This window comes from Peromyscus leucopus, chromosome 6 (assembly GCF_004664715.2).
Source record: "Peromyscus leucopus breed LL Stock chromosome 6, UCI_PerLeu_2.1, whole genome shotgun sequence".
Lineage (NCBI taxonomy): Eukaryota > Metazoa > Chordata > Mammalia > Rodentia > Cricetidae > Peromyscus > Peromyscus leucopus.
Genome location: NC_051068.1, coordinates 75,253,406 through 75,273,483, shown reverse-complemented (window position 1 = coordinate 75,273,483; position 20,078 = coordinate 75,253,406). Strand labels below are relative to the sequence as shown.

Sequence of the window (20,078 nt, the reverse complement as noted above, 5' to 3'; positions counted from 1 at the left end):
GCTGAGAATATTCAGAGACCCTTGTGCACACGGGAACTCACCAGGAGTGGAAATACTATGGAAAACAACTGTGCTCTTCTCTTTCTGCCTCTTAGGTCTTCCTCCTCTTCCCTGTCAATGACTCATGCTTTGCAGCTGCGTGGACACTCGTCTGGAGACGACTCAGGCCCGACTATAGCCACAGGGCTTTAGTCACAGTCTGCAGACTGCATTCTCTGCCCAGATCCTGAGGCAACCAGCTGACTTTAAATGTTGTCTCTAGAAATGTAGTTTGTGCATGCCATCAAATACAATTGAGCCTGTGTAGGATAATGAAGATGTGACACCCCCCCCCCAAAAAAAAAAGCCAGGAAGACAGATGACCTGCTTAGAGTTGTGTGACATGGACTGTTGTCACAGAGGCATTTTTTTTGGGGGGGAGGGGATGAGACAGGGCTTCTCTGTGTAACTGTCCTGGCTGTCCTAGAACTTACTCATTCCATAGACCAGGCTGGCCTTGAACTCACAGAGATCTGCCCTCCTGAGTGCTGGGATTAAAGGCATGCGTCACCACCACCCAGCTCACAGGGGCATTGTTAAGAAAGTTGGACCCCTGTGCAGATATGACACAGCACTCAGTTTTGCACTGGACATGTTGAGAATTATAATTACCGTTATTGGACACTTGCTTTTTCAGGCACTGATGGAGAACTTCCTATGCACTAAATGGTCAGGCGGGAAGTGCTATTGATCATCTTTGGAAAATGTACTCTTCTCCCAGTGGGAGCTAAACATGAGGCTAATTTTTGTTTGGGTTGAGTCTGTCCTAAGCATTGTTGTTGTATGTGGGGCACATCTTTGGCTTTGGAAATCAGCTTCACCGCCTGAGATGGCCAGCATCAAGTCTTGAAGATGAGCTGTTCCTGTCTTCGTCTTCAGAGCTGTTGTGCCAATTGATGAGGGGGTGGGATGGTCGTCTCAGGTCGGTCGTGTTACATGGGCCTGATAGTGATGGTCTGAAAAGTGAAAGATCCTTCATAGCAGGGCAGGGATTTTTTTTTTTTAAAGAGGGTTTAAAAAAGATCTTTTGCTACGATTTGTGTCCACCTTTGAAGGAGGAAAAGATATAAGTTGGTTTGCAAAATGAAGAACAAAGCAGCCGACATAAAAATATAATCAAGATCAAAAGGGGCGAAGAGAATCTAAGAATAGATATTGCGAGGTGGTTGGGATGAATTAGTTGCTGCATTTGAGCGCTGAATTTGTGAGTTTGGAAATCGAGACAAAAAGATGTGATTATCCAGTTCTCTGAGGAAAGAAAACATAAACTCTTTCAGAGAGGCAAACTTTTTCTTGGCACTGAATTTGTCCCATGCTCTTTCATTTCGGGGGCAGTGGATAATAATTTAATGGACAGTGCTTGCGACTGTTCTTTTACCAAAGGCCTTCGGTGATTGTTCAAGTGGATGTTTCTTATACCCACACTTTCTCAGAGCCGAGGGTATGAGTTCTAAGTGTGGAAAGGACTTTCTCTTGTAAAGAACTTGAATTGCTTCAGGAAACAAATGTTGCTTTGTGTTGATCCAATTTAGTGTATGGCTAAAATGTAGAGAGCCAAGCGGAATGGCCAGTTAATCCACACATTAAGCCATCTCTCGCTGCTATCAGATATCTTAAACGAGCCTTTGGCAAGAGTTGGATACTAATCAGTTTATGGTTGAGCTCTCAGCCCAAAGTACCAGACTTCTGCGGTGTTAATTAGAGATGGTTCCAAAGGCCTGGGATGGGGCGGGAGGGGGGCAGAGCTGAGCTCCTCTGTTCAGTCTTAAGAACCTGATTTGCATTCTCCCCCACCGGAGAACCATCCCTCTTCAGCAGTGTGCCAGCAAGGAGGGCAATTATTTTTTTCTTTAAAAGGACTGCTAATCTGCTAAATACTTAGAAGAAATTTGAATTCTGTGCTGTCTCTAGGACATCCTGTTTAGATCTATGGAATTTATAGCATGGCTGTTGCCCATGTCTGTCCAGGATTATTCCAGAAGTGTAAGTGGTGGAGCATTGGTGTCAGAGAGACTTGTGTGGTTTTCTTGGTTTAATAGGAAAATGCATAAAGTGCTTAGCATAGTAGCTGGTGTTATATGCTTGGTACGTCCTTTGGTGGTAGTGATGATGATTTAGTAGTCCTCGAGGGTCTTCTCTACCAAGTCGTTAGCCAGTTGGGATGTAGGAATATGTGTTTGGGCACCGGGGATTCCAGCATGGAGGAACCGGGAGTGTATATCCTGGAAGTAGCATTCCCAGGAGGTGCTGGGGCACAGGGGTTGAGCTAAGCACACCCAGCCCTTCCTACTGTGCTCACAGATCTGGATTTTTATTTCCCTCTCTGAGAGGAGTAGATGAGGATGAAGAGAGTCGAGGGCATAGGTGTTCCATTTGAATCATCGTATTGCTCTGAAATGACTAATGCTGACTTCTGTCATGATAGTAATTCTGCTTAGGCTCTGCAGAGCAATCCCCCCACCCCAGGACTGTATTTGTAGCCATCTCTGTTTAAATATTAGAGAATCTTTATTATACAAATGACCGTACTAACTCTTTGTCAGCTGTGCGTTTGTATCCTCTGAAGTACCTGTCCACTGCAAGACGGAGAATGTTTCTCTAACTGGTGCCTTCCATCCTTCCTCTCATGAGCCATACCAAGAGTACAGTTAGAAAAGGGGTGCTAGAACATGCCCCTGTGGAACACAGTGGGGGGATCAGAGCTTCTCAGCTATCGCTCGGGGCTCCTGGGAGGGAGCAGGCTGTGAGAAAGCCTTGGTATCTCAGGGGTGGAATGAACTTGTCCAGGTAGGTTGGGTTGGGAGCCAGGCCATGTAGAGATAACGTCTCCCCTGTAGTTCTGCTCAAACTCGATGCAAACATTCTCTAACTTAGCTCGCCTGGGCTTCAGTCTTGTTTAAAATGTATAGAGAAGTAACACTAATCCCATAACGTTGTTGTAAAGATTAATCAAAATAACAAGGAAAGTATTGTAATCTGCTGCCTGGGATCTATCTAGAAGGCCTTCAATAAATGCTAGCTGTCACCATTATTATTATTGTAGAATGAGGATAAGGTTATATTCCTTCTCTATAGAATTGTTAAAGTAAATGAAAGACATCTGTATACCTTGCTGACACACTGTAAGGAAAGTAGGTGGCTCCTGAAAACAATAGACACAAAATACTTGAGTCTGTAACTTAGCCTGTGATTCTCAAGGTGTTTCATTGTTTTGAAAGTTAAGACAAAGAAATGTAACGATCCTTGTTTTCAGTAGAATCTTTCTTCTGAGGAGGGTCACCTGGGAGTCTACAGCTTTGGAGACAGTGTTTGTGTGTGAGCAGGTGTGGACCTGGTACCCAGATTAGAAAGCGGGTCCCTGTTTTCACATGCTGCTGGCATTCGGCTTGGAGTGGCTCCGTGTTCTGTAAAAGAGCTGATAGCGTGGGTTGTTGTTTGTTTTCAGCTTTTCAAAACAAATTTACAAACATTCACAGTAGAAGAAATAATCACCAGCTTTAACTGTAAGTATCTTGCTCATCTGATTTAGCTCTCTTTCCTCCCTTGGAGACACACCTACCCATACACACACACACACACACACACACACACACACACACACACACACACATTTTCTCTCTCTCTTACACTTTGTTTTTTATCTGCAGGAGCATAAACCATACCTGAGACACCATATCTTTTCTTTTTTGGACAGGATCTCTTTCCTTCTGTAGCCCACACTGGCCTTGAGCTCAGCACCCTCCTGCCTCTGCCTCTCACGTGCTGGAATTACAGGCGTGTACTACCACACACAGCCTCCAGATACCACTTTACTACTAAATACCCCGGGATGCATCTTATCTGATGAGCATTCTTCAAACATAACTCTCCTTGCATTCTTAGCTGATTTCTTGATGAGATCAGGCAGAACGTAGCAGTAATCAGTGGTGAAATGCCATGCCAAAAATGAGCATTTTTATGCAAAATATTGAATTTAGTCCAATTCAGCCTGTATGCTAATATCTTTGATGTAGAAGGCGCTTTATGCAGAGCATGTGCAGATGGATGCTCTGGGTAGTCCATAGCCTTGGAAGGAGTCCTGTAAGGTTCCATGAGATATACATACAAATAACAGAGTTCAAGGCAGTGTTCTAGCAAAATCTCCAGAGAGTGAGGAGCCTGGCAGGTGGCAGGATCTCTGCTGAACACTTTCTGAATGAGAAGTGGGGACATGGGGTGATGTGCCGAGCGAGATCAGAGGAGGCATTCTGTGTTGCCAAGGTGAGGCCACAAAGAAGGGGTGTTGTACCAGAGGCCTACAGAAAGACACAATCCCCACAAAGGGTATTTAAAATTGTGAAACAGCATAAAAGGACACCTTCTGCACATGCACAAAACAGAACAAAACAGGAACCCACACCCTGACTCCTGTCACTCCTGACTCCTGACGCTGTCATGGACAGCATCCTGTCTTCTCTGAGAGTGTTCATCTGAAATTGCCCCACAATGCTGGTAGACGGCTCAAACTAGCCTGCACTTTGTCATGACACAAGCCAAGAACCCACGAGTCTGTGCATTCGGTCTGAGGTGGTGGAGGCGGGGCTGAGGCTAGCTTCAACAGGAGTAGGAGAGCGGCCATCCACGCCCATGGAGACATTTTCCTGTCCTGCCAGTGAGATTCTTAGAACCGGATGTGAGTGCTCTGCAGCCTCACTGTCTTGTGCCCCTCCTCGTCTCCTGGAATCCCAGGAGGGAGACAGATCCCTTGCAGGGTGGAGGGTGGAGTGGAGCGGGAGAATCTGTTCAGCTGTTTCCTCCACAGCACGCTGAGCAGGTGCCCCCGGTGACGAGGTAGAGGGTGTGACAGGGAGGACGGCAGAAATGAGGAGCCGCGGAGTGCTGAGAGAATGGAGGGAGGCAGTGTTGGCGTTAGGTCGGGTTCCAAGGGTGAAGGTCTTGAATGCAGGCCAGGGCATGTCCTCTGAACCAAGCAGGTGTGAGGAGGCCTGCTGGGAGGTCTGGCTGTGACTTGGCCAGTCGATCAGTGTAGAGGGCCACAGTGAGGGTGGTGGTCCCCGTGATTTCACTCTTAACTGCCATGCCAGGCTTGGAGTGGGAAGAACGGAAGGGACACTGAGGAGACTTACTCTCTCGGGGTGTGGAGGCAGGAGGAAGAGGGGAAGTGGGAGGTGGAACACTCCACCCCAACCCGGGGCGGCCAGGAGAAAGGGCAGTGAGAGTGTGGTCCTAGGAACAGGCAGTGGAGAGCTGGGGAGGGGGAGCTGGCTGTGCTGCTTTGGAGTGGATTCCAGCCGCGTTCTCCCCCATGTGCGCACTGGGGAGGGAAGATGAGGGCTGAGGTGGGTTACGTTGTGACCTGGCTGCACTTGGGGTGCTACGGAGCCCCAGTCAGTGTGCCTGGCACAGCTCCGCCCCTGTGTTGGGTTGTGACGTCTATACAACACTGAGAGAGTGAGTTTGGGGGAGAGCCCGGGAGGGAAGGAGAAGAGGGTAGGGGAGAGGTACCCCGTGCAGCTCTTTCCCGCTGACCACCAAAAGGTCAGTTAGTCATGTTTCCACTTCTTAATCTTCTTAGTTTAACTGACTGACCAACTAAAATTATATATACATATTATACATATGTGTTATGTCTGTGTCTCTCTCTGTGCGTATGTGGTTTTGTTTTTTGGTACTTTGGTTTTGTCTTTACTTTTTTTTTTTTTTTTTTTGTTTTTTGAGACAGGGTTTCTCTGTGTAGCTTTGCGCCTTTCCTGGAACTCATTTTGTAGACCATGCTGGTCTTGAACTCAGAGAGATCCACCTGCCTCTGCCTCCCGAGTGCTGGGATTAAAGGCGTGGGCCACCACCGCCCGGCTTGTCTTTACTTTTGAAGCAGGGTCTCACCATTGAACTCTGGCTGGCCTGGTACTCACAGTGGTTCTCCTTTGCTTCGGGAGTGCTGGGATTAAAGATATCCACTACCACATCTGGCTTAACATTGTATATATTTATGGTGTATACCGTGATCCTTGATATATGCCTGCAGGGTGGAAAGGCTGAATTAAGCTAATTCACGTATCTGTTAGCAGTGATGACGCTGACTCTTCGTGTGGTGAGAACGTTTAAAATCCAGCCTCTTAGCCGTTCTCGAGCACCTGTAGACAGTCACCTAAGAAGAGTCACCATGTTGTAAATGAGCTTTCTGGATTCTCTTCTGTCCAACAGAAGTTTGACAAACCCCCGCCCCTTCCCTGCCCCAACCTCTGAGAACTACCGTTTTATTCTTGGATGCTATGAGTTGGATGTTTTTCGGTTCTCTGAGACATTTGTCTTTCTGTGTCTTTATTTTGATTAACACACTCTATCAGGTTCATTCACATCCTTTTTGATGACAGGATTCCCTCTGTTTTAAAAGCTGAAAAGTACTGTAGTGTGTACCTGTCTCCTACACTGCCTTTCTCTGTTCCTCTGTTGACACTCAGGTGGATTCCCTCTCCTGGCGACTGTGGACGGTGCTGTGACGAGCATCCCCTGTCATTCCTCATCATTTTAACAGCCTTTAGAAAGGGGTCGCTTGGGAAGAAAGCGCCTGTGGGTGGAAGTAAACCGTGAAAGACAGGAAGATTTATTATTAAAAAGGACGTGATCTGAGAACAGGAGTCCTGAGGGGAGCGGCAGGTCAGCTCAGTTCCTCCGCTCCGGTCAGCCGGGCCAGGGTGCAGGCCCATGGGAAGCCGTCCTCCGGTCACATTCCCTGTGGCAGTAATTGGCAATGCCATGGCCAGCACAGCCTTCGGTGTCCTGGAAATTGTCCTGTTGAGCGGTAGAGCTTAGAAACTGTAAAGTTTGGAAGAGAACAGGTTGGGCTCCAGAGAGATGCTGGCCTTGAAAGGTAGGAAGGGCACAGCCCTGGGACTAGAGCTCCCACCCGTGAGGAAGTCACTGGACTTTGAAAGGTGTTCCTTCAGGGCATGAAGTGGGAACTGTGAGCAGTAAACAGTGTATGTGTGTGCTCGTGTGTGTTGGTGTGTACCCCAGGAACCAGGCTGCGCACCTTTTTGTTATTTTACTATTTGTGTTGGGGGGAGGGTCCAAGCACAGTCATGCCACAGCAGAGGTGTGGAGGTCAGAGAATAGCTGTCCTTTCTACATTGTTGAGGACACTCTCCTGCTGTTTCTGCCATGATGTGTACTCCAGACTAGCAGGCCTGTGAGCCTCCAGGTAATTCTCCTGTCTGTGCCTTCCATCTTGCCACATAAGTGCTGAGATTACAGACGAGTACCACCAGGCTGGCCCCCTACATTGGTTCTAGAGATTGAACTCAGGTCGTTCAGTCTGGCATAACTAGTGTTTTTACTTGCCAAGCCATCCCTCCGCCCCCTTAGGGATATTTCTAATTCTTATCCTTGTGGTGATGTTAGGAGGCATTGTTATAGTCATTGTCTGCATCGTTACAGATGAGGTATCAGAGAGCTCATGAAATGTGTTCAAGATTGCGGGTCGATGGCTGAAGCAGGGTCAGCACCCGGTCCGCCTGCAGACCCCTGGCACTTCACAGCTGCAGACCATTTCCATTGCTCTCCATGGCCTCAGGAAGCAGTGTCCAGGTTGATGCCGTTGCATCAGAAAGTGTTACCCAGACCACACTCCAAAGAGACAGAGTTCTGTAAAGGGCAGCCAGGGTGGCTACTGCCACACAAAGTTGAGAGCACTGTCTAGGGTGGCTGTGTTGCGTATTTCTATCTCGCTGGCTCCGAGCTTCCTCCACACTTGCCAAGAAACTCATGCTAAAGCCCCTTGCTAGCCTTCCTTCTTCCTCCTGCCCCCTCCACATCACCCGAGCTTCTCCGGTCACCACACGCTCCTGCCACTGTGGTGCCCCAGTGTGTGGGACGCTCTGAAGCTTCAATGTCACCAGCGGTGACGCTTTTCCTTCCAAGCTCCCTTGTGTTCTCTTGTCTGGCAGTTGCCCACTCCACAGCAACTACACCGTTCGAGTGTCTCAGCCCCAAGCTTCAAATATATTGCCTTGTGCACAGCAGGCACCCAGCGGTTTTGCTAATTTCATGGTCAGGTTTCTGGAAAACGGTGTGCCACCTTGCTGTGTGCACAGCCAGTTCAACTCTGTCATTTCCACGTGAGATGAACTTGGTCGTTCTGTTCTGCTTTTCAGTCTGAACCACATTTGGGCACAACAGAAGGGTCTAAAGCCTTGAATGTGGGGAGCCGAGAGTCTTTCACAAGTTCCTGGGAGGTTACCCCGCAATCACTTGCTGCCGGGAAAGCTTATGACATGTTAGCCCCCTTCGGGGAGGTGGGAAGACAATCTCAGAGCCCACCCACCCCCTGCACTGCTGTCCCTCCGCACAGTGAAGTGACGCAGCCTGGTCCTCTCTACCACTGATGTCCCAGCAACCTACGGTCCCTGCTTACACAGCATCCACGTCACAGCAGGGCTGCTCACACAGCCACACAGGGGCCCTGTGGGTTTACTTCTATGGTGCAGCCTAGTCTAACACACGATTAAATGCTTGTGAAGACGGCATTTGAGAGAATTAAGATTTTGAGTTCTTTCCATTTCTTAGCCCTGTTAATCATTCTCGGAGAAGTCATGATGTTATAAATTTCATTAGAAGTGTAAATCACAAAAGAACAGTTCCTTGACCTCAGCAGTCTATAATCCATGTGAGTCATAAATAAAAGCAGCAAGAAATAAAACAAAATTGCTAAAGGTGATGGAGATAAAGAGAGCACTGGAAAGTGGAAGGCTCTGTTTAAGTTGAATGATTTTTTTTTTTTTTTCTCATCGAAGGCAAAGCGCTTGGAGGGGAAAAAATGTAGACATTCTAATAACCTTACCATCAATCCCGGGGATATATCTTGAGTTCTTCCTGTGTTCCAGGATCTTGGGGATGAGACTTCCAAGCAAAGAGTAGTTGCAGAGTGGCTAACTGGTGTAGGAAAGCATATGGGAGTTCAGAGAAAGAGCGCCATCCCCAGGGACACTGAGGCTTGCAGAACATCCCAAACGCCGTTGTCCCACAAGGGCATCGGCCTGTGGAGGGGCAGTGGGGAGCGAGGCAGGTTACCCAGGGGTTCTAATGCAGGTTCCTTAAGGAGGCAAGTGTGGAGGAGGCCCGCAGCGGTGACGATACCAACACGGAAACGCCGTAGGGAAGTGGGCGGTGATACTGGGCAGACTTAACCAGGGCCAGGTTCACTGTGGGGTGGTTTCACGGTTGGCAGAGTCACAGGGTGAGGTATTTGTGGCAGTGAAAAGAATGTCCTTTGGGGGAGTCTAAGCTGGGGGTGTTGGCTGACTGAATACAGATTCAGTGGAAAATAGCAAATGAGGATAAGAATATGTATGAGGATAGGGACCTGGGGGCCTTGCATTTGGGGCACGGCCAGGAGTGGTCAGAACCTGAGTCCTCGTGGGCCTCGGAATGTCGGTTGTTCTCTAGGTTAGAACTTGGCATTACTCTTCCAGTGGGAGCCTGGGAGGTCTGTGGGCTGGCATGGCCTCCCAGAGACAGTCTTGATAGAAAGTGGACACTAAGTTTCTGAGATCCTTCCCAAAGACTCCAACTGCCCGAAGTCCCTGTCAGTTTCCCTCATTCTGTGCAAAAGTGGGGGTTCTGACCCAGGACATCGGGCTCCTCTGGCCGTGGGTGTTCTCTTTCTATTTTTAGTCTTATTTTTTTTTTTATGTGTATGGGTATTTTGCCTGTATGTATGTCTGTGCACCCCATGTGTACCATGTCCTCAGGGGCTATAAGAGGGGGTTGGGTCCCCTGGAACTGGAGTCACAGATGGTTGTAATTGCAGTATGGGTTTTGGGAGTTGACCCCAGGTCCTCTGCAAGAGCAGCACATGTTCTTAGCCTCCGATTCATCTCTCCAGCCACCTTGGCAGTTTCCTTAAGGCAGAGCTAGGAAGAAGTGATTTACAAGCAGCATTGAGAAACACTCTTCTTATAGGGTCTATGCCGCCCAATACAAAGACGTGATTTCTATCCCAGAGCCTGGCGGGATGGACAGTTTGTCCAGAATATGAGCGGTCCTAGCTCGTTCCTTTGGCCGCTTCTTACATTGCTGTGTTTTTTTCTCTCTCTCTCCTTCAGAGCCAGAATACCAGGTCTACTTGAATGCGTCTAAGGTCCCTGGATTTTCAGATGACCCCACAGAACTGCAATGCCGGGTGGTGGACATGAAGCGCGTGGAGACTGGCGTCCGACTTACCGTGTCGTGGTACTACCGAATGAACCGTCGCAGTGACGATGTGGTGGCCAGTGAGCTTCTTGCAGTCATGGATGGGGACTGGACTCTGAGATACGGAGAGAGGAGCAAGCAGCGGGCCCAGGGTGGAGAGTTTATTTTTTCTAAGGAGCACACAGACACGTTCAGTTTCCGGATCCAAAGGACTACAGAGGAAGACAGGGGCAATTACTACTGTGTTGTGTCTGCCTGGACCAGGCAGAGAAACAACAGCTGGGTAAAAAGTAAGGACGTCTTCTCCAAGCCGGTCAACATATTCTGGGCCTCAGAAGGTAGGAACTTCATGCTGGTCATTGTTCAGTTTTGTTTAGTTTCTTACGTCATCTGTCTGGGTCTGTTTCAGTTACCACCTCCCTCCCCCTCCAACTCACTCTGGAAACCCATGTGATGCTCTAGGGAGCGGTAGTCACCCCACGACCCTCTTTAGACTCACTGCCACTTCTCGTGTGTCCCCAAGCTAAGACACTGTCAGTAGCAAAGCCTTGCATCTCCTGAACTCCGTTGTTTCTTTTTCTTTTCAGTCACCAGCCTCCTCTCTGAGAACAGTTGTCCCAGAAGCCCTCCTAAGTGGTAGTGTTTTCTTCCCACATTCCGTCAAGAGGAGTCAGGGCAGTTTCTACCATTTCCCTTGCGCCCCAGAAGTCCCCCCTGCATCTCTTTGCCCAGGGCTAGACCTCTTCCTCCTCCCTCTTCCTCCTCTCCACTCCTGTCAAGAACCGCATTGACTCCTGGGTCTTCTGCTCATTTGCTGGAGATGCCAGCCTGGCTTTCACGGCCACTCTGTTACTACTCCTGGCTGGCTGGCTTTGTTGAAGTCATCCTGGGAGCTTTCAAAAAGAAAAGATCCCGGGAGAAATTATGTTTGAATTGGTCTGAGGTGTGTGTGGTCTGGACACTGGTATTGAATTGTCTAGAGTAGCCACTGTGGAGAACCCTGGCGGAGACAAGGCTTTTGTTCTCGGTCCCCTGTCTCTGTCTCTCTGAGTGTCACATCCTCTGTCCTTTTCGGTCCTTCACTCCTGATTCTGGACATCAGACCTGCTCACTTCTGATAGCTGAAACCCACCCCCTACCCACCCCCGTAGCTGAAGCTTCGCATGCCTGGTTCTCTCTGCACACAGGCTTTCTGGATCCTTCCCTGTAGTGTTTCTGTCCTGGTGATCCTGCCATCTCTTTCCTCTCACTGGGGCTTCACTTCTCTCTCACCAGGAAGTCCAGCATGTACCTGTAGCTCTCCTGATGTGTGTCCAGGGCCAAGGGGTAAGGAGAATTAGATGATCACCGACTGATAGCTAGCCTCCGTTCCCAGTCAGTCATGCCCCTCCTTGGCATCCTTAACTCTCGCGCCCCTGGCTTGGTCTGCCCTATATTCTGCTTACAGCACAGCCCGATTCAAAGCCAGCCTGGCTGTCTCCTTGGCTGCGTGTGCAGAGCTGGATGCAGTCGAAGGAAGAAAGCATTCCAACAGTGGTCTGGTCTCTCTTGAAATCTCCAGTCCCTTCTGTCACATGGGCTCTCAACATGGAGAGCCGTTCTGGTTCCCTTCATGTGTTTACTTCCCCACTCTCCTAAGTGCTAATTGCCTGCCACCTGCTCTCTCTGCAAACATCCTCCCCAGCCTCCATCAGCTTCTGGCCTTGCCTCTCCACCCCCTATAAAAAGACAGTCAAAGGAGAACTTAGATCTGCCATGTCCAGCATTGAACCTGTTCCTCACCCTTACGTCTTAGCAAAGGTCAGCCCCTCTCACAGCCCAGGCCCATGACCCTCTCTCTCATGTCTTCCATATTCTCTCTCCTCTGGTCCTTTCCCACCAGCCTGTTAACAGTGCTGTTAGGGAAACTAATTTTCTTCTTCCTCCATCTTTCTGTTTCGAACAACCCTTGCCCACCACTCTGTCCTCGTGTGGCGGCGGATTTGATTGAGCTATATTTAATATCTCTAGTTTCTCCTCCATTTCTCTTTGGTGCCGACTTTCCCCTTCACGGCACATGTTAAGATCGCCAGACATCAGCACACTGCAGACACCTATTGTCAGTGTCCTTCCTGGACCGGGACTGTTTCTTCCGTCCAGAAGTGCTTTGGCTTTTCCCATGGCTGGTGGGCTGCCTTTCCCAGACTTGTTTCCATCCTCATTGGCTGCTGCATCTCAGCCTTCTTTGCCGAAACTTCCTGTCTGTTCTCCCAGTTCCCGTACAGGACACCGCATCAGGACGTGGTCCCCGAGTTCCTGCTCACCTCCCTTCGCAGTGTCTTCACACTCCACGGAGCAATGCCTGACTCCCAGTTCTGCATGTTTATGCCAGCATGTTCTAGAGCTCTAGACTCTGTGATATGCTGCCTGCCTGCTTGCCTAGCAGGCACCTCTCAGACTTGTGTCCAAAGGGGAACCCCTGGCCTCTGTAACTTATCTTCTTCCATCTTTAGTTTGCCGACCTGAACCTTCGCCTCTGATTCCTCACTCTCTTTATTTTGTCTTGCTTTGTTTTGTTTAATGTGCTGGAGATTGAACCTAGGTAGGACTTTACACGTGTTATGCAAGCTGGCCATACCCTGACCCCTTACTTCCCCTTTTGGGTTGTTGTTTGATGATTTGTGGCCTTTTTGTTGTTAGAGGTTAAGGTCTCATGTATCTAGTCATCCTCAAACTCACCATGTAGTGAGAGGTGGCTTTGATCTCCTGACTCTCCTGTCAGTACCTCCTAAGTGCTGGGGTGACAGACACCACCATGCCCAGTTCTAACTCCTCATTCTTGGGACTGGTTTGGAGTCTAACGGCTTCTCATGCTTCACTCTTAATAAGCACTGCTAGCTCTCACTTGTATTTACATTGGCTGCCTCTTCTCTGGGTTCCTTGCAGCCACCCTTAACTATACCCTCAGCAGCTGGGCAGTGGTGGCGCACGCCCTTAATCCCAGTGCTTGGGAGGCAGAAGCAGGCGAATCTCTGAGTTCAAGGCCAGCCTGCTCTACAGAGAGAGAGTTCCAGAACAGCCAGGCCTACACAGAGAAACTCTGTCTCAAAAGAAAAAAAAAAAATCACACCCTTAGTGCTGTGGGATGTTCTGTATGGCAAATGTGTTGCTCTGATTGGTCAATAAATAAAACACTGATTGGCCAGTGGCAGGAAGTATAGGCAGGACTAACAGAGAGGAGAAAAGAAAGAACAGGAAGGCAGAAGGAGTCACTGCCAGCCACCACCATGACAAGCAGCATGTGAAGACGTCGGTAAGCCATAAGCCACATGGCAAGGTGGAATTAATTTGGAAATGGATTAATTTAAGCTATAAGAACAGTTAGCAAGAAGCCTGCCACAGCCATACAGTTTGTAAGCAATATAAGTCTCTGTGTTTACTTGGTCGGGTCTGAGCGGCTGTGGGACTGGCGGGTGACAGAGATTTGTCCTGACTGTGGGCCAGGCAGGAAAACTCTAGCTACACCTTAGCATCCAGTCAGCTCATGAACGTCTTCCACCCTGAACCTTCACAGGTTCCCTGTCTCAGAGTCCCCTCAGTGGCCTTGAGTGACCGTCCAGCTTCTACCACAGCTCTCCCCACTCCCCTGCCCTTCCCATGGTTCCCCTCAACACCTGACAAGCTCTGTAGCTCACCGTTGCTGTCTCCTCTGCCTAGAAAGCTTTCCCACCTCCCTCAGGGGGCAGAAAAATGTCGCCTTCTTAGTGGGACCTTCCTGGGCCACTCTGTCCGTAACTCTGCTCCCTTCCCCATATCCAGTCCTCCGCTTTCTCTTTCTTGTCTGTTTTTCTTCTGTGGTGGTTCTTACATTCTTACCACCTAGGCACGCTGTGTGTTTCACCTGCTCATCTTCCTCTACTGGTACATGAAGTGAAGGGTCGCTGCACCTTTGGCTTACCGTTTCATCACCAGAGCCTGTGATAGGAAGGCTGTCAGTCATTACGTCTGATTCATGAATGGAAGGCCAAGCTCACATGAGAAGCAACAATGAGTACGGCTGGGCCAGTGGCCCCTCTGAAGTCATCTCTCCCAAGACAGTATAGCACCTACGTGGTGCTGATAGGATTGATGGGACAGATTGTTCCCCAAGTCCCAGCTTATAATTCTTAACTGGATAGATTTTTAGATTAATTTTTATATTAAAAGATTTTTTTAGAGCCGGGCTGTGGTGGCACACGCCTTTGATCTCAGTACTCAGGAGGCAGAGGCAGGTAAATCTCTGAGTTTGAGGTCGGTCTACAGAGTGAATTCAAGGATAGCCAAGGCTACACAGAGAAACCCTGTCTTGAAAAAATAAAAATAAACAAACAAACAAAAAAAACAAAAACAAAATAAAAACAAGACCAAAAGTCTTTTAAAGGAATGGGCATGATTGATTTCATCTTTTAGTGGCTATTTGAGTACCTTCCACATGCCTGACTGTGCTCCAGTGTGACCGATGAGACCTCATGTGTACATGCTTAGGGATTAGTGTTCGACAGAGAAGCCGAAAGAACGGCCAGATCCACTGCTAGTGTGGCTGTAGACATCGGCTCAAAACCTTAAAACCACGTCTCTGAAGTTGAAGGTGTAAGCCAGGTAGAAGGGGTCGTATCTGCGGATGCATTTAGTGATAGAAGGTCAGGCAGAGAAAAGCCGTGCTGGCACTCAGGCTAACACTCAGCAGACAAAGCTGTGGTGTGGCTAGCCTAGCCTGGCTTCCCCGGCTCGCTGAATCTTGAGAGATTAACTCTCTGAGTTCTCTCCATGAAACATCTCAAGGATTTGAAATTCCTCCAGTCGACACTTTCCCTGTCCATTGCACCTCAGATCACTCCTGACTGCTGCTTCCCCTGTGGCCGTTTTCAGCCTGTTCACAGACACGTTACTTTCTTTTGGAGTTTCCGCATTTTCCTTAGTGTTATCGTGTGACAAATTGCAAATAAATCCCTATTTCCTGGATGCTTTGATTTTTCTTTTTTTTTTAGATGCATATCCGTTTTAGCCAAATCTGTTGGAAATGACCTCCCTCTGATTCTTCTCTCTAGATTCTGTGCTCGTGGTAAAGGCGCGACAGCCAAAGCCCTTCTTTGCTGCGGGGAATACATTTGAGATGACTTGCAAAGTGTCTTCCAAGAATATTAAGTCACCACGCTACTCTGTTCTCATCACGGCTGAGAAACCTGTTGGGGACCTCTCCAGTCCCAATGAAACCAAGTACATCATCTCCCTGGACCAGGATTCCGTGGTGAAGCTGGAGAACTGGACCGACGCCTCGCGGGTGGACGGCGTCGTGCTAGAGAAGGTCCAAGAGGATGAGTTTCGATACCGAATGTACCAGACTCAGGTCTCTGATGCAGGGCTCTACCGCTGCGTGGTGACAGCCTGGTCTCCCATTGGGGGTAGCTTGTGGCGAGAAGCAGCGACCAGTCTCTCCAATCCAATTGAGATTGACTTCCAAACCTCAGGTGAGCGGAGAACTCCGTGAAGTCATGGATGGAGCTGGAAGACCAGCCTGATATTTTAATCCAGGGTCCTTATTATTTGTTTACTTGTGTGTGTGTGTGTGTGTGTGTGTGTGTGTGTGTGTGTGTTATATGTGTGTGGTTTATGTGCACATGTGTGCTTGGGAAGGCAGAGGAGGATGTCGGGTGTCTTGCTCGGTCACTCAGCCTTCTTCCCTTGAAACCGTTTCCCACTGAGCCTGGAGCTAGGCTGATGGCTAGAAAGCCAGAGATGCTTCCCTGTGCCCACCACTGACAACAGGCGGCAGTGCTGGGGTTACTGGCAGATGTGACCTCACCCTGCTTTTTAAACGGGGGCTGGGGATTTGAACTCAGGTACTCATTATTAGGCGGCCATCCATCTTCTATATTGTGCCGCCTCCCAAGACCCTGTCCTTGCTTTGTTCAAATAGCTTGTGAAGTAGAATTCGTCTGCCATTTCGTTTATCCATTTAAGGTCCATAATTCTGTGGCTTTTCATATATCCACAGGATTGTGTGGCCATCAGTCACCATAGTCAGTTACAGAATATTTCTGTGGTACCCAAATGAAACTCGGACCCATTACCCAACAGTGTCCAGCCTCCCACCTCCAGTAACCACTCTGCTTCCCTTGTGTATGGATTTTCCTGCACTGTGTGCTTGACACAAAGGTCACCTTTGAGTCTGGCTGACTTGACTGGGCGTAGTGTTTTCCCACGTCACCCATGTGGCAGCATGTTTCCCTTCCGCTTCATCTTTATGACTGAGTACTGTCCCACTACATGGTGAGGCCACACTTTATCATTTTGTCAGCTGATGGACAGTTTGGGTGTTTCCAGGTCCCCACTGTTTTAATTCACTCATGTGCAAGTTATTGTTTCTGGTTTGGAAATATATGTTTTTATTAAAAAAAAAAAAAAAAAAAAAGACTGGAACTCAGACTTCAGTCTTTGGAGAACACAGTGGAGAGAAAAGCACATGGCCTGTCAGAGCGGATGGTTCAGAGCGGGAGCCTGAATCCGGTCTCGTTCCATGGCTTCCAGTTCCAGGACTGGAGGTGGCGATTGCAGCTCTGGACCTCTAGGACTCTCTCCACCCAGAGATGGCCCTCAGCCTTACTCCTTCCCTCCGTTTTAGACGGGATAAACTTCCTGAAATTAGGTGTTACCAGAGTTGCTGTGGTGCTGTGTATCGGTGACTGTCAGCTTGGTTTGTTAAGAATGGTTATTGATGATGTTTCTCTTTGGTGCTTATTGTGTCTACTCAGAAAGGAATTTATCCTCAGCAACTAGAATATTATCGTGTTGTAAGGTAGAAAAGCCTACATTTCTGAACTGCATAGCTACAAGGTGTATGTTCTCAAGTGGAAATATTTCACACTTACGTGTGACTCACTAGGCTCTGACACACCTTTGGTGTGTGTGTCTTTCAGTGGGAAGATGGCTTTTAAAGCTTCAAACCCCCAATCTCATTTAGATGACCCCTGGTGAGAATTACCATCTGTGACAGACTAACAGTGCTCACTAGTGTGCCCTACATGCTAGTTAGGGAGTTTTAGGGTTTTGTTTTGTTTTGTTTTATAGTTTGAGATTTTTGAATGCATACATTTATATTCATCTACAAAAAATCTGTCATTAGCTGAATCATTACAACACATGCAAGATGCTTTAATTAAATTATTCGCATCTGGAGGGTGGAGAGATGGCTCAGTGGTCAAGAGCACATAACTGCTTTTGCAGAGGACCCAAGTGTGGTTCCCACCACCCATGTTGAGCATATCACACCCACCAGTAGCTTCAATCTTTTTAAAAAAGAAATTGTTAAACCATTCACATCTGTTTATAGGTAAGTCAGAATCTGCCTGCCTTTGCCTCAGGGATGCTGGGATTAAAGGCCTGTGCCACCACACTTGGCCCTTGTTGGGCATTTTTGTCATGGAAAAGAATTATCAAATTACTATCCCCTCCCATCCCCTGTATTTGTGTTTGTTGAGCTGATTACATACTCATTTTACATTAGTTATATCAATTATGTGGTAGAGGGGAGATATAAAATCCTTTGTATATATTTCTGGGTTAGGGATGGATATTGGGTCTATTTCTTAATTCTTTAAATCTCAGTATGGCAGCTAGTCATCTCTTTACTTCCAGGTTGAATAGATTGCCTAAAAACTGTATTCTGTCTGTAGAATTGTCAGTCTGTCCCCATCTGAATTAGAAACTGCCACCTGATGATTGACAGCCCAGTGCTAGGGACCCAGGTCACCTCCCTAGTAAACAACTGATTTGGTCCCAAAGAACTTTTACTTCCTACACATCAGCACTCTCCTTAAGATCCATGACAAAGTCCACCCTGGCTCCACCCTCCTGTCACCCAATCTCCAGCCTTGGTCTCTTGTTAGATCATAGCTTAGGTGCTGACCTAAGTATCAGGGTTAAAATGAGATTAAAGCATCATCCTTTTTAAAGAGTAGGAAATTTTTTTCTTTTTAATGCAGGAGTTTGTAAATAGAGTGAAGGTGCTCAGAAGTTAAAGGCACTGGGCACTCCTCCTGAGGTCAATTCCTAGTGCCCACGTTGCAGTTCACAACTGTGCATAACTCCAGTTCCAGGGGAGCTGACGCCCTTTCCTGGCCTCCATGGGAACGACACATGTGATGCTCAGACATACACACAGGCAAAACGGGCATACACTTAAGATAAAAATAGTACTTAAAAAATTAAAATAGAGCCATGCCGTAGAAAGTAGAGCAGTCACACCCCTACCTCGCCCTGCCCTATGAACGCTAATTTAGGTTGTTCGTCTTTCTGGAGCTTTTCCTCTGGTGGTCTCTTCATGACTTGGGAATCTTGGCTATATGTAAAAGTCTGTGACCCACTTCCTCACCCTTTAATCATTTTTTTCCTGTTAGAATAAATGCCAGGTAGACGCTCTCGTAGTGACTGCAGAGAGTGGCATCACTGAGCTGAGACCCCATGGCTGGGGACCAGATGGGTTACACCATTTGCTTACACACAAATGCTGCCCTTCCAGCCTTTTTCTAGGGTAGGGGTGTCCATGTTTGTATTTGAAAGGTAAGTGGTCCCTGTACTCTCAGCTGACTAGGAAGTCAGGGACCCCTAGTGACTCTGGCCGTTCACCGAATTCTCAAGACGTAGTCTGTGGTCTGCACAGTTAACCAGACAAATTCCCTCACAAAACAGCATTGCCACAAAAAATTGACCATAATGAAAATATTTCTAAATATCCCATTATTCTGGGATAATGGCCATATTACCATCGAGCTATTGATTTCATTAGAAGGAAATCCACCACTGTGAGCTGTTCACCACAATGAAGGCCTTCTTTCCCAGCCCTGTCTGCAGTGTGAGACAGAGCACAGACCCTGCCTTGGTTCCCACGGCAGCCACCAGTAGGGAAATGGGAGTTATGACTTGTGCCCCAGAAGGCATTTGGGGTTCTCTTTGGAAAAATAAAGAAAAGTGACATTTGTTCAAATTAGGTAAGTCTTTCTTCATTGTTTCAGATAAGAACAATACATATATCAGTTGAGCGTTTCAGTGTTTGGTCACTTGGGGTCCTCTTAGAAGGGGCCTGAATACTTTCAAAGAAAGCCCTTAGCAGAGTTATTACAATGAAGTTTCTAATCTACGGGAAAATTATAATCCTCTTGTTCACCATGGCCACTGACACCCTGAACCGACAGAACAACATTCCCAGTCATTTCCACAGAACAGGTTCAGAGCAGTAAGGCTGGCCCTGTCCTCCACACAGCTGTGGGCAGAGCGGGGCCAGAGCATGAGAACCTAAGGGAGCTGGGACCAGAGCTGAGTGTCTGTAGGAGATGATGTCCCCTGGGACTGCCATCCTGCCATGTTCTCAGCCCCTCTGGAGTGAAGTCCCCAGGTCTCCCTAACACACTTACCTCCATAACCACCTTTTCTTTACCTTTCTCTCTGAACTACACAAATTATTCATATCCTTAGTGCTAGGAAAGCAATTTAATGACTTCTTACTAGTCATCAAATTGAAGGGAAAAGAGAGCCAGAGTCATTTCAGCTCATTGCCTCATCATGACGGTGTAACCTTTCACACACTCTCCTGAGCGAGTACCTTTTTATGGATGCTTAAAAACACACTTTGGGGTACATTTTCCTTTCCAGTAATCTGAACAAGAAAACAGTAATGTCCCTATTCCTCAAGTAAGCTTTACTTCAGTTTCCCAGGCCATCTTTCTGTGCTCTACTGAAAATCCAAGTAGAATCCCATAGCACTGATGTTCTAGAACATTCTTTCAGTTTTTCCTATTCCTAGGTTTTAGAAGTTGGGATGATAAGGTTAAATA

General features: G+C 47.9%; 1 protein-coding gene across 1 annotated transcript in view; it reads left to right on the top strand.

Moving 5' to 3' along the window:
• Ptgfrn (prostaglandin F2 receptor inhibitor) overlaps positions 1–20,078 on the top strand; it is a 73,614-nt gene that overhangs the window by 41,817 nt on the left and 11,719 nt on the right. The window contains exons 5-6 of the mRNA XM_037206936.1: positions 10,143–10,568; positions 15,297–15,716. Coding sequence (XP_037062831.1) covers positions 10,143–10,568; positions 15,297–15,716 — 846 coding nt within the window. The remainder of the gene's footprint in view (positions 1–10,142; positions 10,569–15,296; positions 15,717–20,078) is intronic.